The 16,090-nt window shown below is 38.3% G+C and overlaps 3 protein-coding genes across 4 annotated transcripts in view; all 3 read left to right on the top strand.

Annotated features, from left to right (window-relative positions):
- Positions 1–75: 75 nt before the first annotated feature.
- rsl1d1 (ribosomal L1 domain containing 1) lies at positions 76–3,465 on the top strand. Its single transcript, XM_077551266.1, has 9 exons — positions 76–216; positions 440–582; positions 718–856; positions 936–1,084; positions 1,213–1,314; positions 1,495–1,588; positions 2,740–2,853; positions 2,927–3,088; positions 3,196–3,465. The coding sequence occupies exons 1-9, from the start codon at positions 148–150 to the stop codon at positions 3,328–3,330; spliced, it is 1,107 nt and encodes a 368-aa protein (XP_077407392.1). The 5' UTR covers positions 76–147; the 3' UTR covers positions 3,331–3,465.
- A 3,974-nt stretch (positions 3,466–7,439) lies between these two features.
- Positions 7,440–8,940, top strand: LOC144038499 (transmembrane protein 238-like). Its single transcript, XM_077551046.1, has one exon. It carries the CDS (start codon positions 7,519–7,521, stop codon positions 7,999–8,001), a length of 483 nt encoding a protein of 160 aa, XP_077407172.1. The 5' UTR covers positions 7,440–7,518; the 3' UTR covers positions 8,002–8,940.
- A 1,488-nt stretch (positions 8,941–10,428) lies between these two features.
- Positions 10,429–16,090, top strand: part of snx29 (sorting nexin 29) — a 135,360-nt gene continuing 129,698 nt past the window's right edge. The window contains exons 1-6 of one of the 2 annotated variants that reach the window (XM_077551049.1): positions 10,429–10,796; positions 11,251–11,315; positions 11,549–11,601; positions 11,761–11,885; positions 14,418–14,598; positions 15,287–15,357. In XM_077551049.1, coding sequence (XP_077407175.1) covers positions 10,790–10,796; positions 11,251–11,315; positions 11,549–11,601; positions 11,761–11,885; positions 14,418–14,598; positions 15,287–15,357 — 502 coding nt within the window. In that variant the 5' untranslated portion in view covers positions 10,429–10,789. Of the gene's footprint in view, positions 10,797–11,250; positions 11,316–11,548; positions 11,602–11,760; positions 11,892–14,417; positions 14,599–15,286; positions 15,358–16,090 lie in introns of both variants that reach the window. The other variant, XM_077551047.1, reaches the window with a different exon arrangement.

Genomic DNA, 16,090 nt, shown 5'->3' with positions numbered 1-16,090 from the left:
TCGCGTTACGTACAAATGCGCGCTACTCACCGCCGCAGTAATGGTATTCTGTCGTAAAGTTAGGACTACATATAAGGAACTCTTTGCCGTACAAATAAAGTTTTCCATGTGTTATGTGACGTAGCACTACGTTGTAAGTAAATACGCATGCGCGTACTTGCAACACGTGAAGGCAACATGGCTGACAAACAGCGAGTTGAGCTGGATCGGTCACAGGTAAGAAAAAAAAGCGTTTTTAACCAATTCAATCAGTGTTAGCCAATATTAGGGCTAATGCTCGATCGGCAATATGTTTATGCATTCACCATAATGTCGGGCTTTCGCGTATTTGTTAGCCGCGAAGCTAACCCACGCATGGTGGAGTCTTGTTAATTGCAGGCCTCGTATATAATAAGTCTTTTATTAACATTTTATTAAACCAAGTGATTATTTTCCATAGGTGAAAAAGTCAGTTCTAGCCCTCCAGGCATTCATTAAAAGCAAGGCGGCTGCCGGAAAAAAGCTTTTTACGGACGAGTCTCAAATCATAAGTCTACTCTTCACCCTATGGAATATCCCAAAGGAGGCGCAGACCATTCGGATGTAAGTGGCTCTTGTAACATTTATCTGTCTGTTATATATTACTACACACTCAATTTGAAACGACTCAACTTGCAAGTTGTACATTTTCAATTAGTGTACTAATATTATCTAATTATTTTGTTGTCTGGCCATCAGTCCATTGCCTCATGGTCAACGCACAGCCGCAGAAGACGTCTGCCTATTCACCAGAGACGAGCCCAAAATGACCGGGGAGCAAACCCAGAGGTTTTACAAGAAGTTGTTGGAAGAGAGGGGGGTTAAAAATATCACCGAGGTAATCATAATTACTTCTCCAAGTCCTTATGGATAAGAGTAGAATGACATTAATAGTCACATCACTGCATCTTTGTTAGATCATCCCCTACAACATCTTGAAGACGGAGTACAAACCATTTGAGGCGAAACAACGCCTACTGGGGAATTTCAACATGTTCCTCTCTGATGACCGCATTCGCCGCCGTCTGCCGTCCCAGCTCGGGAAGCACTTCTACCAAAGGAAAAAGTATGATTTTAGACCAAAAAAAAAATGAACATCTTATACTGTATATTCCCAAAATGTTCATCTATTTTTGTTTTGTCTATACATACAAAAGGTGAAGGATACATCTTGACAACTTTTTCTTGTTCCAGGGAGCCGCTTGCGGTGAACCTGCAGAGCAAACATCTGGCCAAAGACATCCAGAAAGTGGTCCAAGGCACTAGTGTGAAGGTCAACAACAAGGGCTCATGCTGGTGGGTTTAAACCAGATTTTTTATGCCATGGAAAGTCGCCGTAAATCCAGGTCGACCTCCTTCCTCCGTAGAGTCTACCTCTACTGCTTCAATACACACTAGCTGAACCCAAGCTAGCATGTAATTGTCGAGTACATTTTGCATACTTTGACCAGATGTCGTCAATGATGTCCTTTTCAGTATGACGCGTGTTGGCCACACTGGCATGACCGTTGATGAGTTGACGGAAAACATCGAGGCGGCTGTCCAAACTGTGATGGAAAAAATACGGATGGTGAGTACAGCCTAGCATTAATATAAACGTGTACAAATACCAAATAAAAATGGGGTTGTATCTTTTAGTTCGTTGATACAGCATTTTTTTTTTATTAACTCATTCACTGCCATTGACGGCTGTAGACGTCAAAAATTCATTTGAACTATTTACAGTTAACATTTTTTCCAATTTTGGTAGCAAGAGTATGAAAACCTGGAAAATAAATTATTGTACATTTAGAACAGGTTTAAAATGTGATTAATCGTGAGTTAACTAGTAAAGTCATGCGATTAATTACGATTACAAATTTTAATCGCCTGATGCCCGATTTTTAATAGTCTTTAAAAAAATATTTTCTTTTAAAAAGAGAAAGAAAAAAATTAGGGGCACCAGGCGATTATTTTTTTAAATTGTAATTAATCGCATGACTTTGCTAGTTAATTTATTTTATTTTTAAAGAAAAGATTATTAAAAACTAGAAGCTTCAGGCGATTAAATTTTGTAATTGTAATTAATCGCATGACTTCACTAGTTAATTTTTTTAAAGAAAAGAAAAGATTATTACAAATTAGGGACGTCAGGCGATTAAAATGTTTAATTATAATTAATTGCATGACTTCACTAGTTAACTCACGATTAATCACAAATTTTATATCTGTTCTAAATGTTTACCCCCGTTAAAAGGAGCCGTGTACTGGAAGTGGCGACGCAACTGGAGGTGTAGTAAAAAATAGGCTCATAAATGTGATGGAGCCATGCCGTTTTTGGCTGTACAAGCCTAGTAATCGAAATCAGTAAAGCTCCACCACTCGTCTGCCTCAGAAATACAAGAGAAGGGCTTTATTAGCTACTCAAAACAGCGAGTAATAACCATATTAGACAATTACGTGAGTGCGAGAGCGCAAGCCGTCAAAGTGACGGCTCTAGGAGATCTAGTTGTTTTAGAATTTTAGGAGTAATAGTGTTATAGGAGATTTGTGTTGATATAATGTTATGCCACTGGGTGGCATCAGTGTTCCATGTTGGACAACATTTTCCGTTTTTTAATTATGGCATCTAATGACAGTGGAGAGACCATTGTTTGAGGAGATATGGCATCATTTATCGTTCACGTCTTTCCCCCCCAGCACTCCTTATGCCTAAATGTCTGTTCTGTTTTTTTTTTGTAGAAAGGACCAGTGATGAAAATAATCCACTTAAAGAGTGAAAAATCTGTGGCTCTACCCATCTACAATTCACCCCTGAAACACCTTATGAAGCACAAAGTCACAGCGGCAAATAACGTGAGAACAGATTTGAGTTCAAATACTCCCAAATGCGGTGTAATGCCCACCTTGTGTATGTTTGCGTTTTCAGCCGTCTGCTGCTGAAGAAACTCTCAAGGACACAAAACAAGCCCCTGCAGACAATGGGAAAGGGAAGGCAAAGAAAAGGAAGGTAGAGCAGGAGAACGATGAAGATGATGATGATGAAGAAATTCCCGAGCTGGTCCCCATAGAGAAAAAGGGCAAAAAGCAGGTCAGTGTTACACACAAGCCAAATAATTCAGCTTCATGTCAAATAACAATTCTGACCTTGATTTTTTTATTTATTTTTTTTTCCCCTCTCTCTCTCTCTTGACACAGCGGAAGAAGACCAAGCCTGCTGATATGAAATATTCAAGCATAGTGTTCAAAATGACCAGGAAAAATGGCAGGGCTAACAAACTAAAAAAACAAAAACAAAAAAACAAAACGGCCAAAGTAGCCAAGGCGAAATGATTTTTCTTGTGGGATGCTATACAGTATTTTGTAAAATTGTCAATATATTCAACATCTCACATCTCAATTTTGTTCGACCGAATTAGTTTCTAAATCCTTTGTCAGAATAAAATGCCTTTGTTGATCATACAGAAATGAGTATTTGTGCACTTTGTGCTGGGTATGGCAAGTTGGGGGGGGGGGGGGGGGTCATATTGTCATATGTTAACAATCCCTCCATCCATTTTTAAACCTTCCTCATAGAATTTCCACTACACGACTATATGGACAGTATTCGTTTTTCAGTCTCACATTAGGCCGAACATAAACGAGAGGTGTTCAAAGTATGGCCATTTACAGCCTGCTCATTTTCTTTGGAGTGTTTGTTTCCATTTAGGATTTGTTGCATTATTTCAGCATTTAAAAAAAAAAAAAAAAAACATTTTTTTTCATTCTTTCAAAGTATTAATTGGTTAATTTCTTGAACTAAATGTGAGTACAATTTAGAAATATATATATATTATTTTTTGTCAATTAAAAATTTGGAATATTTTTTCCCCCTAAGTGTTTTAAATACAATGCTCCCAAAAAGTTGGGACTTTTAGGATTTGCATTATTTCAGCATTAAAAAAAAGTATTGTTTTTTTTTATTCTTTCAAAGTATTAATTGGTTAATTTCTTTATTATAAACAACTAAATGTGAGTAAAATTTAGAAATATAATCTCTTTTTTTTTTTGTCAATTAAAAATTTGGAATATTTTTTTCCCCCTAAGTGTTTTAAATACAATACTCCCAAAAAGTTGGGACTTTTAGGATTTGCATTATTTCAGCATTTTAAATTATTATTATTATTTTTAATTCTTTCAAAGTATTAATTGGTTAATTTCTTTATTATAAGCAACTAAATGTGAGTAAAATTTAGAAATATAATCTTCTTTTTTTTTTTGTCAATTAAAAATTTGGAATCTTTTTTCCCCTAAGTGTTTTAAATACAATACTCCCAAAAAGTTGGAACTTTTAGGATTTGCATTATTTCAGCATTTTAAATTATTATTTTTTTTTTTAATTCTTTCAAAGTATTAATTGGTTAATTTCTTTATTATAAGCAACTAAATGTGAGTAAAATTTAGAAATATAATCTTCTTTTTTTTTGTCAATTAAAAATTTGGAATCTTTTTTCCCCTAAGTGTTTTAAATACAATACTCCCAAAAAGTTGAGACTTTTCCAGGATGAACCTAAAAGGCACTATAAAATCAACTCTAAACTTTTGAATGACAAACAAGTACATTTTCCCCTAACAAACTAAATGACAAACTTCACAAACGTTTGGTCCTCAAAACTGCCATACATTTGCCTAATCTTGCACTTATTACTAATTGTCATGATAGTTAACACTTTTTTTTGTAACGTTCTTTCCCATGTGCCTCAGCCTGGTTTGCTTTCAAGTCAATGATGTCATCTGATCCCTGCACATGCAGCAGCTGTTGTGCACCTTCATCGGGTGGGTGTGTCTCTTGTCCATTCATCCACGATGAGTCGTTGTGTGTGGGCTGGAATTACAGTATGCACAACAGCTTTCTGGCCAAGAGAATAAGCACATGACAGATGATATACATCTATCGGGAGGCGGCCGCCGCGTTGGGGTGATTCTGACACGGTGACCGGTTAAGTCATGGTTAACATTTTTTAGGCGTGTCGTGTTTTTTTTGTGGACGCGATGGAAGGATATGACGAGACGACATTTTTTGACGAGTCTGGTCGTTTGTGTCCGAACTCTCAATCGGACACGGCGGCCTCCTCCGATTGGGCCTATCTCCATAAATCCATCATCTCCATCGTGATGGGGTCGCTGATGTCGGGCGTGGGCGGGGTTCTGTTCCTGTTGCGGTTCTTGAAGATGGTGCAGACGGGACCCGTCGCCTCCGCCTGCGTGTCCGTGGGATTGATGTTTGTAGTGGTAGGATTGGTTTGGATGCCGATATTGAAAGAGAAGAGGAGGCGTCGGTGCTACTACCAAGTGGCATGACTGTAATGATATGCAGCCATCCGCCCGTTTTGACCCTGAGCCTCACCATGACCTGCTCTCCAGGGTCATGGGTGAGCTTGAGCCTATCTCAGACCAGAGGTGTCAAATCCAGATCCAGAAAGTGAAAAAAACCTTGCCACAGTTTGGACTTAGCCACCTAAGCAAGGGTTTTTTGCTTTCTGGACCTGGATTTGGCATACCTGCCGTTTAAGTCCAAGTACCTGTAGCTAAAGCCAAACAGTGGCAGGGTTTTTTACTTTCTGGATCTGGATTTGCCATCTCTGAAACAGGCTCAACTGTGATCTTGAAGAGCAGGGATCCCGGACTCTTGTCCTGGAAGCACCTGTGGCTAAAGCCAAACTGTGGAAGGATTTTTGCTTTCTGGACCTGGATTTGACATACCTGCCGTTTGAGTTGAAGCATTTGTCGCTAAATTCAAACTGTGGCAGGGGTTTAATTTTCTGGACCTGGATTTGACATAGCTGCCAGTTGATTACAAGCACCTGTGGCTAAAGTCAAACGAGGGAAAGGTTTTTACTTTCTGGACCTGGATTTGCCACCTCCTGAGAGGCTCAAGCTCAACCGTGACCCTGAAGAGCAACTAACTCCGGTCCTGGAAGCACCTGTAGCTAAAGCTGAACTATGGCAGGGTTTTTACTTTCTGGACCTGGATTTGACATAACTGCCAGTTGAGTACAAGCACCTGTGGCTAAAGCCAAACTGTAGAAGGGTTTTTACTTCCTGGATCTGGATTTGACATCTCTGAGACTTAAGCTCAACTGTGACCCTGAAGAGCTGGCATTACCAACTCAGGTCCTGGAAGCACCTTTGGCTAAAGACGAACTATGGCAGGGTTTTTACTTTCTGGACCTGGATTTGGCACACCTGCTGGTTGAGTAGAAGCACATGTGGCTAAAGCCGAACTATGGCAGGGTTTTTACTTTCTGGACCTGGATTTGACATAACTGCCAGTTGAGTACGAGCACCTGTGGCTAAAGCCAAACTGTAGAAGGGTTTTTACTTTCTGGACCTGGATTTGGCACACCTGCTGGTTGAGTAGAACCACATGTGGCTAAGGCCGAACTATGGCAGGGTTTTTACTTTCTGCACCTGGATTTGGCACACCTGCTGGTTGAGTAGAACCACATGTGGCTAAAGCCACAACTAACTATGGCAGGGTTTTTACTTTCTGGACCTGGATTTGGCACACCTGCTGGTTGAGTAGAACCACATGTGGCTAAAGCCGAACTATGGGAGGGTTTTTACTTTCTGGACCTGGATTTGGCACACCTGCTGGTTGAGTAGAAGCACATGCGGCTAAGGACAAACTATGGCGGGGTTTTTACTTTCTGGACCTGGATTTGGCACACCTGCTGGTTGAGTAGAAGCACATGCGGCTAAGGCCGAACTATGGCGGGGTTTTTACTTTCTGGACCTGGATTTGGCACACCTGCTGGTTGAGTAGAAGCACATGTGGCTAAGGCCGAACTATGGCGGGGTTTTTACTTTCTGGACCTGGATTTGACACACCTGCTGGTTGAGTAGAAGCACATGCAGCTAAGGCCGAACTATGGCAGGGTTTTTACTTTCTGGACCTGGATTTGACACACCTGCTGGTTGAGTAGAAGCACATGCGGCTAAAGCCGAACTATGGGAGGGTTTTTACTTTCTGGACCTGGATTTGGCACACCTGCTGGTTGAGTAGAACCACATGCGGCTAAAGCCGAACTATGGGAGGGTTTTTACTTTCTGGACCTGGATTTGGCACACCTGCTGGTTGAGTAGAAGCACATACGGCTAAGCCCGAACTATGGCGGGGTTTTTACTTTCTGGACTTGAATTTGACACCTGATTAGTTCCAAGTTTAGGCACCCTTGTGGTTGAGTGGTTTGCATGTCTGCCTCATAAAAAAACAGACACGCATTCACACTCCTGTTTTGACTGTCACCGAGTGAGAACTGGCCCTGTGCGAGTCAACCACAACATTATCAGTGACTGTGATGATGATTCAACAATCCAACCCCCCCCCACCCCCCCCCGTCAGCTTGCCACTGCAACTTGTTGATAGCCACACGCGCGCACTGAACTTCGACCGTTGTTACCGCAGAGCTTGTCAGCGCTACGCCTGCGACTCCGGAAATCCACATCTGGATTCATTCGGACGCGATCTTCTCAAGGAGCATGTCGAACCCCGCGCAGGTGGAAGCGGTGATGGAGAGGAGCTACAGAGGAGTGGGCCGTTGCAAGTGCTCCTTCTGGTTCGCCGTCGCCCACGACATCCTCGGCGTGCTCATCATGATGGTGGGGGTGTTCGGGGGGCTGGCCATCCACGACCTTTTCATCTACGGCGGCGCCATCGTCATTTTCCTCAGCCTCATCTGGTGGGTGTTCTGGTTCTCGGGCAACATCGACGTGCCGCCCGAGGAGCTGGAGGACGACGTGGGTCTCGTCAAGCTAAGGAATAAAGGACTCGGCCGAGTGGTGAGGCGCGTGTCTAACCAGCTCTCCAGCGGGATTCGGAACTCTCTGAGAAAGAACGGCTCGACCAGAGAAGGCCCGGCGGGGATGGGACCCCCGAACTCTGAGACGTCACTCTTCACTATCTATGACGGCGGCACGGCCTCGTCATCGAAGCAATTTGTGAGAGAGACACTGTCAATATGAACTCATCTTTGACATCAGCGTTCAAACCTTCATTGAGCCGACACGTGTAAATGACATGTAATCATCCCGTGTCATGTTTTTAAAGACAATGTCGAGTAAAGAGAAATAACCAAGAGACTTTGGGGAAAGGAACTTTAGGACACAAAAGCAATGAAATAGAAGTCCTGAATCTTAAAACAATGTTCATCACATCGAAGGTAAACATTCTTCGCTTTCACCATTTGTATTTGACTCATTCACTGCCATTGACGGCTATCAACGTCAAAAAGTCATTTGTACTTTTTCTATTAGTTTTACCCCCCCCCCCCCCCACACACACACACATACACACTTTTGTTATCAGTTTAAAAAAGAACAGATATAAAATTTGTGATTAATCATATGAGTTAACTAGTGAAGCCATGCAATATTTTCAAATAAAAATTTTAGCCCCGAATTTTTAATAATCTTTTTTTATTAATTCACTACCATTGACGGCTATAAAAGTCAAAAATTCATTTGAACTATGTCTGTTGGTTTAACATTTTTACAATGAATGTAAACCTAGATTTTTTAAAAATTGTTTATTTAGAACAGATATAAGATTTTTGATTAATCGTGAGTTAAGTAGTGAAGTTATGCGATTAATTACAATTAAAACATTTAACCGCCTGATGCCCCAATTTTTTAATAATCTTTGTATTTTTTTTTTAATGAATTTATGGCAGAGTTAATTTCACTGTTGTGTCATTTACATTTCAATCTTAGCTAGCTCTGTTAGCTACAGAAAGAAGAAACAAAGATCTTGAATCTTGGATTCACCGAACAAGTTTTTTTTCCCTCCCCCTCTTAATGACAGTTGTATGCTTCACTGTGTTTTGAAACTTGATATTGTGTTCATTTGTACTTAGTTACTTTGATGTCTGATTGTCAAATCTGCAAGTAAAGTGAAGCACACATTTGAAAACGTCTCGCCTGTTTAATGTGTTTTTTTGTTTGCTTCTTCGCTTCAAAGGGATTTGCTCTGCCATCATGCACGGCCCGGCTAATGATTAAACAACACTGTCCAGATAAGTTCACATGGCCTTATCTGGCTGATAAGATATACATCTTGCACGCTTTAACAACTACAGACGATAACGAGACAGGGATCAGGCAGTATTTTTATGAACCACTGTAAATGTGAAAATTAAAGGTACCATGTGAGGTTTTTATCATGTTCAAGAAAAAAATATAGGTGTTTAACTGCGTTTTTTTTTTTTTAGGTATATGTGGCAATGTCAACAATCCACTGTATGCAAACAAGACCCACAAACAGGCGCAGTTCAGCTGCAATCTTTAAATTAATAATGAGCAATTCATTTTTCATTCAATTTAGCCAAAAGAATAATCCAATCGGTTTCTGTTGGCTTATTTAAATTTGATAATGTTAGCTTGTATCTACCCGCTAATGATGAACACAGTCATGTCATATAAGGACGTAATAATATTAAAACTGCCACGATATCGTCATCATGTCACAATATTAAAAACAACAGATCAGTTAAAAAAAAAGCGGTTGTATTCCATTTATGTAGTTCTGGCACCATCTAGTGTTTTTTTTTTTTTTTTTTTTTACGAATGTAGTTTTAATTTTAATTAGGAACGTTTTGGTCGCTGCAAATAAATCAGTCATACAAGCAAATATTTTTCAACATCTCCGCCAAAAAACAATACTTTTCGCCCACTTCAGCCAAACACAGCATTGTGAAACAAAGTGATACTTTACGCCGCAGAGCCAAGAGGCGCACATAACAATGACATGGCATGACATGCAAAGTATTTTTTGTTGTTGTCAAAAACATAACATTGTGCTTGATTATTCTTTAAGCTGCTGCTTCTTCTTTTTTTTTTTACTATATCATGAGTTTTTTTTTTTTAAATATCGGCAACATTAGTGTGATATTTACAACATCCCCCACAATATTGTGATAATTATCGTATTATTGTGAGGTTCATATCGTGATCTTTATCACATTGTGATGTTTGGATATCGTTACATCCCTAATATGACATTGTCCTTACTGATAGACAAAACAAAAGCTGCATTGTGAAGCTTTCTACCTAACTTTCTATCACATTTTGTTTGTTGTTATCTTCAAATCTTTGTTTTTAATAAACTATGCTAATTGTGAAAGTGGATTCACTGAATAAGCCTAATACATTTTTTTTTTATTGTCTACAATTGTCTATTGTTTATTCATGGAGCCAATTGCAGCTGGACCGGATATGATATGGTATGATACAATATGGTGTATGATACTATCATTACATTACACACAGTGATTTCATCAAACAAAAATGCCCACCATTGCAGCGCTATGGACTATTAAAAACTACGTTTCCCATGACTACTTGCGCAAAGCCACATGACAGCTGAGCCTTGTCACGTGACCTGCACACGGCTCACACGTCAATAGTCCGCTTCCGGTTTTTCTCCCTGTCACAGAATGACAATTTACTCCATGACTTCAATATTACGCTCCGGCTTTTAACACGCACTTTATCAGCTCGGCAGCGTATGGAACACTCGACACTTGGATGTCATCCCGCGGAGGTCACTCAGCCCCGGCAAGGCCTCTCTGTTCACCGACTGAGCATCGCTGCCGTAGCCGCGGTGAGGCGGGTCAAGCTCGGCCAAGGAGACAGCATGAGCTCGGCCCCTCGCTAGGCTCCACGGTAGATGTTTAGCAACACAAAGAGTGATGAATAACATCGGCGGGGAAGCGTCGAGCTCGGATGTTACTACGCTTGAAGTTTTGTTGTCACAATGAACGGTAAGTTTAACTAGTGTTTGTGAAAACATAATTGACATGTTTGCACAATTACACGGGCGTATGTGCAAAACCATTGCATAGAGTCTTCCAGTTTTGCAGCAAAAGTGCATTTGATTTGCCAAATTTGGCAATATCTCCAATGTTACATCACTGCATTTGTTGACTAACCAGTTGTGACTTATTGACATTAAAATATAAATGAAGTCTGAACTACTTCTATTTGTTGTTTCCTTTTCTCCCAAGCAATGTACATGGGGCCGAGGATGCACATGACACTGCAGTTTTAGGATTTGTAACAACTATATAGTTTAAAAATTAACACATTTTTGTGCTCCCCAACAAGCGTTCTCTTATTATCTCTGCTTGTCCGTTATTTCCAAGCATGTAATTATTAAAGAAATTGCACACCTCAATTGACACAAAATCAAATGTTGTCTTTGCGCACCTTTTGCAGGCGCCGTGCAGAGTGACACCAAGAGACAAAACCTCTTGGAAAGGTTACTAGATGCCGTCAAACAGGTTAGTATCACATTTCAAAAGCCTGTTGTATTTGATTCTTGTGGCGATGACATTATATAAACAACTCTGAATTGAATAACGATAAATTACAGCCTGTGCAATAACATAAATTGTTCATGTCTCATGTAAGCTACTGTACTAATGTTATGTAGCAAAATGTCACCTAATAGGCAAGAGGTACTGTAAGTGTGTCATCTCTCATCCATTATCATTCATCTCTTTTCCCCCCCCAGTGCCAAATCCGCTTTGGAGGCAGAAAAGAGATTGCAACAGACTCGGACAGCAGGTTTGCAGCGTTTGTCATCCCCAAATGAACATTTTAAGCTTTGCACAGGGACCCGACTTATGTAGTCCAAGCGTAGTCAAAGAATGAATGAAACTATTCAAAGGCACGACTGTTTGTGAAAAACTTGTAAAACCTTACGGCCTCTCCTCCCGTCTGCAGGGTCATCTGTCTTTGCGCCCAGTTTGAGGCGGTGCTGCAGCACGGCTTGAGGAAGAGCCGAGGGCTCGCCCTCACCGCCGCCGCACTCAAGCAGGCCGCGGGCTTCAGCAGCAAGGCTGAAGCAGGTACAGGTTGGATTTTGTGTATTGTATTGTATTTTGCATCATGTATTTTTTTTTTTACTTATTTCATAACCATATTAACGCATTCACTGCCATTGACGGTTATAGACGTCATAAATTAATTTGAACTATTTCTATTGGTTTAACATTTTCCACCACTTTTGTTAACAAGAGTATGAAAACCTTTTTTTTGTACATTTAGAACAGATATAAAAAATTGTGATTAATTGTGAATTAACTAGTGAAATCATGTGATTAATTACAATTAAAATCCTGACGCCCCTAATTTTTAATAATCTTTTCTTTAAAAAATAAAATAATATTTATTTAATTTTATTATTATTTTTTATAATCTTTAATTTAAAAAAAAAATATTAAAATCAGGGGCATCAGGCAATTACAGTTTGTAATCGTAATTAATCGCATGACTTCACTAGTTAACTCACTAATGTTCTAATACAATAAAAAAAAAATCTAGGTTTTCACAACACTTGTTTAAAAAACGTGGAAAAAATGTTAAGCTAATAGAAATAGACAAAAATGAATTTTTGACGTCTATAGCCGTCAATGGCAGTGAATGAGTTAAGCAAGTCTAACTGCACTTCTAGTCTGCCTGCAGCACTAAAATGAAAAATTCCAAAACTATAAAAACCCTCATTGTATCACATTAACATAAATTAAAAAATATATATAATGGTAGGTCTACTAATTGCTAATTACATAACATAGGTCGCGCCGCGCCTTAGAGGAGGCTGACGTGTTTCGCCGCCATCTTTCTGCTACGGGTACCTGAAGGAGAAGAATTTGTGTAGTCTCGCTGAGGCACCGTGGTGTGCGTGCTTCAAAATGCATGCGCTTTAAGCTTAGGTCGTTACATTCTATTAGTTTACCACTAAATGGCACTAAATTCTACACAGCCCAAAATCAGCCCACAAATATTTTTGGTAATGTATTTTATTCTTTTTTTTTTTTTAAACAGATGAATACATTACGCCATGGAGCAAAAATAATGACATTCAAGCATTCCCCCTTCCAATTCTTGGAGACTTTTTTTTTAATCTGTTGTAAAATGTAAACAAATACTGGACAAAGTAACGTAAAACAGTCCAATGTTCTGCCTGTAATTAATATCTGTATTGTTAAAAGACCAAAAAATGAGTTAATAATGATAATAATAAATACATTCATTTATATATTATATTTATATAGTTATTATTATTGATATATATTTTTCAATTAATCAGACAATTAATGTTTTTTCGTAATCCCTCATTATTAATTGGCCTATCATGTTATTCCTTTACACACTTTATGTGGCTGATGGTTAATTTGTAACAAAAGCCAAGAAATATACAAAAAGTTGTATGTTTAAAGGGATTTTTTTTCACACAAAATTTTTTCTCCAAAAGTATCAATCTTGTTGCTCACATGAAAAAAAAAGTCCTGTTTTTTTGACAATTTTTTCGGGGGAGCTTTGTTTTTTTTTGTATTTTTTTTTCTGTTTTATTGAATATATATATATATATATATATATATATATATAAATATATAAATATTTTCCTCTGCTTTTCTTAATATTTTTTTGCTTTTTTTCAGAATATTTTTTTAAAAGGGTTTTCCCTCAGAGATTCAAGAACAAACCACAATATAGTATACACATTCATTCCTTTATTGAGAGCCAGTAAGTGAACATGATCGTCTTATTGCATATGAAGGTATGCGGGAAAGTGTCCGCTTCCGCCATTAGCGAGTCTGCAACAACAAGTCACTTGAAGTTCAGAGGTAAAAAAAAAAAAAAAATACTCCAAAAAACAGAACACCAGCTGTTTTTCGGAATATTTTTTTTCCCTGTTTTTCGGAATATTTTTTTGACAGAATATTTTTTTCCATAAAACAGAAAAAAAATATTCAGAAAAAGTTAAAATGAAAAAAAAAATACTCAAAAAAAAACAAAGCTCCTCTCAAAAATTAGTCAGAAAAACAGGAGTTGTTTTATTTTTTCAAGTGAATGCAATACGCTTTGTATTACCTTTTGTAGAGTTTTATATATACAGTATATTTTTTTTACTCCTGAGTAAATGAGGAAGTGTTACTAATAGCCTCAGGATCCTCTTCTGCTTGCAGTCAACCGAACTCTTACCCGTGCCGCTGTTTGAGGCGCCATTAGTGCCACGTTCCCGCATAAAACTGCCGAATATTTAAGAATGCAGTGACTGTTAATTCCGCAGTCCTTCGTGACTATTATCATGTCTAATGTTCTCCCGTGTTTGAACTTGAGGCTTCGCAGCAGTCTAATGAAGCCAAACCCTTTCGCAGACATAAATTTCGCACGGTGATCTGGAGCTGTATGCTAATCACATGCAAATGAGTTCCATTATCCCATTAGAAATCACTTGTCTGAATGTTTAAACATAAGGTCATTAGGGGCTGCTACATTTTTCTGACTATGAGGATAACTAACAATCAATTCATTAATTACTTACGCTATTACTATAGTCCTAATGATGCTTTTTTTTTCTTTCCTTCCCCTTCTAGAGTTCACCTTCTGGTTTTACGTGAAGGAGCATCTCAACCGGCACGAGCTGCAACGCTTCTACTCCCTCCGTCACATCTCGTCGGAGCTGGGCCGGGGTCGGGCCTGGATGCGCTGTGCTCTTAATGAGCATTCTTTGGAACGCTACCTGCACACGCTGCTCGCTGACCGACCACGCCTCGGGTTAGTGCACTGATTCCGTGCGGTCTATGGGAGCAGTTATTTTTAGATGACTACTCCATGTACTGTTTCTCACAATAAACAGGATATTTATGTGCATCCACCTATACGCATTCACTTGAATTAATGTTGCTTCTTTTAATTTTTGTAAAAAAAAATTTTTTTTTAACTCTTTGACTGCCAAAAACGTTAAATAACGTTTAGTAAAATCCTATGGAGGAGTGCCAAAGACGTTAAAAGACGTTTGTTTCAAAACAGAGGTGAAACTAACCATTTTCTATTGTGGATTACTGAAAAACGGAATAAGGTAGAAACAAACTTTTTTTTTCTGATGAAAGATGAGAGTCCAATCTTTTTTTGGTAGTATGTGTGTTTCCATAGTCCAAACACATAATTTTCTATGGACCTTGAAAGATCAGTCAAAATGCTTAAAATCGGCTGGCACCCACGGCATCCCTTTTCTGAAAACGTCTGGCAGTCAAAGAGTTAATTGTACTTTTTTTTTTAAAAAATTTCATTATTTTTTTTAAATTTAATTTTTTTTAGCACTTACTATAAAGACTGGGCTTTCACTTGAATTAACGTTGCCTCTTTTAATTTTTGTAAAAAAAAATTTTTTTTTAATTGTACATTTTCTTTTTTTAAATTTAATTATTTTTTTAAAATTTAATTATTATTATTTTTTTTTTAGCACTTACTATGAAGACTGGGCTTTCATGCTTGATGAAGAGAGAGCCAGTATGCTGCCCACCATGGCTGCAGGTGAGTGCTTCAGCCGTTGACGTTGCATCATCAGAGAGAGCAAGCCTTTTTAACTCATTCACTGCCATTGACGGTTATAGACGTCAAAAATTCATTTGAACTATTTCTATTAGTTTACATTTTTTCCCCACTTTTGTTAACAAGAGTATGAAAATCTAGGGTAAAAAATATTGTACATTTAGACCAGATATAAAATTTGTGATTAATCATGAGTTAACTATTGAATTCATGGGATTAATTACAATTTTAAAAAATTAATCATCTGATGACCAAATTTTTAATAATCTTTTCTTTTTTTAAATAATCTTTAAAAAAAAAAAAAAAATTGTAATTAATCACATGACTTCAATAGTTAACTCATGATTAATTACAAATTTTGTTCTGTTCTAAATAAAAAAATGCAATAAAACCGTTTTCATACTCTTGTTAACAAAAGAGGAAAAAATATTAACTAGAAATAGTTAAAAATAATTTTTGACGTCGAAAGCTGTCAATGGCAGTGAATGAGTTAAAGGGGAAGTCGCCCTTAAATATTTCTTAACAGTAATATGTGACCTCACTAGTCTAAACATGACATTTTGATTCTTATTCTTGGTTATGAAGCAAAATCCAGCCGTTTTTTATTCAACTCAGGGGGTGGCCATTTTGTCACTTGCTGTGGCCTGAAGAAGACATCACAGTTGCTCAGGGCTCAGGCAACGGCCAATCACAGCTCACCTGTTTACTGAAGCTG

This window comes from Vanacampus margaritifer, chromosome 18 (genome assembly GCF_051991255.1).
Source record: "Vanacampus margaritifer isolate UIUO_Vmar chromosome 18, RoL_Vmar_1.0, whole genome shotgun sequence".
NCBI classification, from domain to species: Eukaryota; Metazoa; Chordata; class Actinopteri; order Syngnathiformes; family Syngnathidae; genus Vanacampus; species Vanacampus margaritifer.
Note: the sequence above shows the minus strand (reverse complement) of the source record. Positions and strands in the feature narration are given on the sequence as shown.

Coding starts and splice junctions, on each gene's coding strand:
- LOC144038499 (XM_077551046.1), top strand. CDS start 7,519: ATGTCGAACCCCGCGCAGGTGGAAGCGGTGATGGAGAGGAGCTACAGA.
- rsl1d1 (XM_077551266.1), top strand. CDS start 148: ATGCGCGTACTTGCAACACGTGAAGGCAACATGGCTGACAAACAGCGA. Junction 1,315..1,494: donor AACAACAAGGGCTCATGCTG/GTGGGTTTAAAC, acceptor TGTCCTTTTCAG/TATGACGCGTGTTGGCCACA. Junction 3,089..3,195: donor AGAAAAAGGGCAAAAAGCAG/GTCAGTGTTACA, acceptor CTCTTGACACAG/CGGAAGAAGACCAAGCCTGC.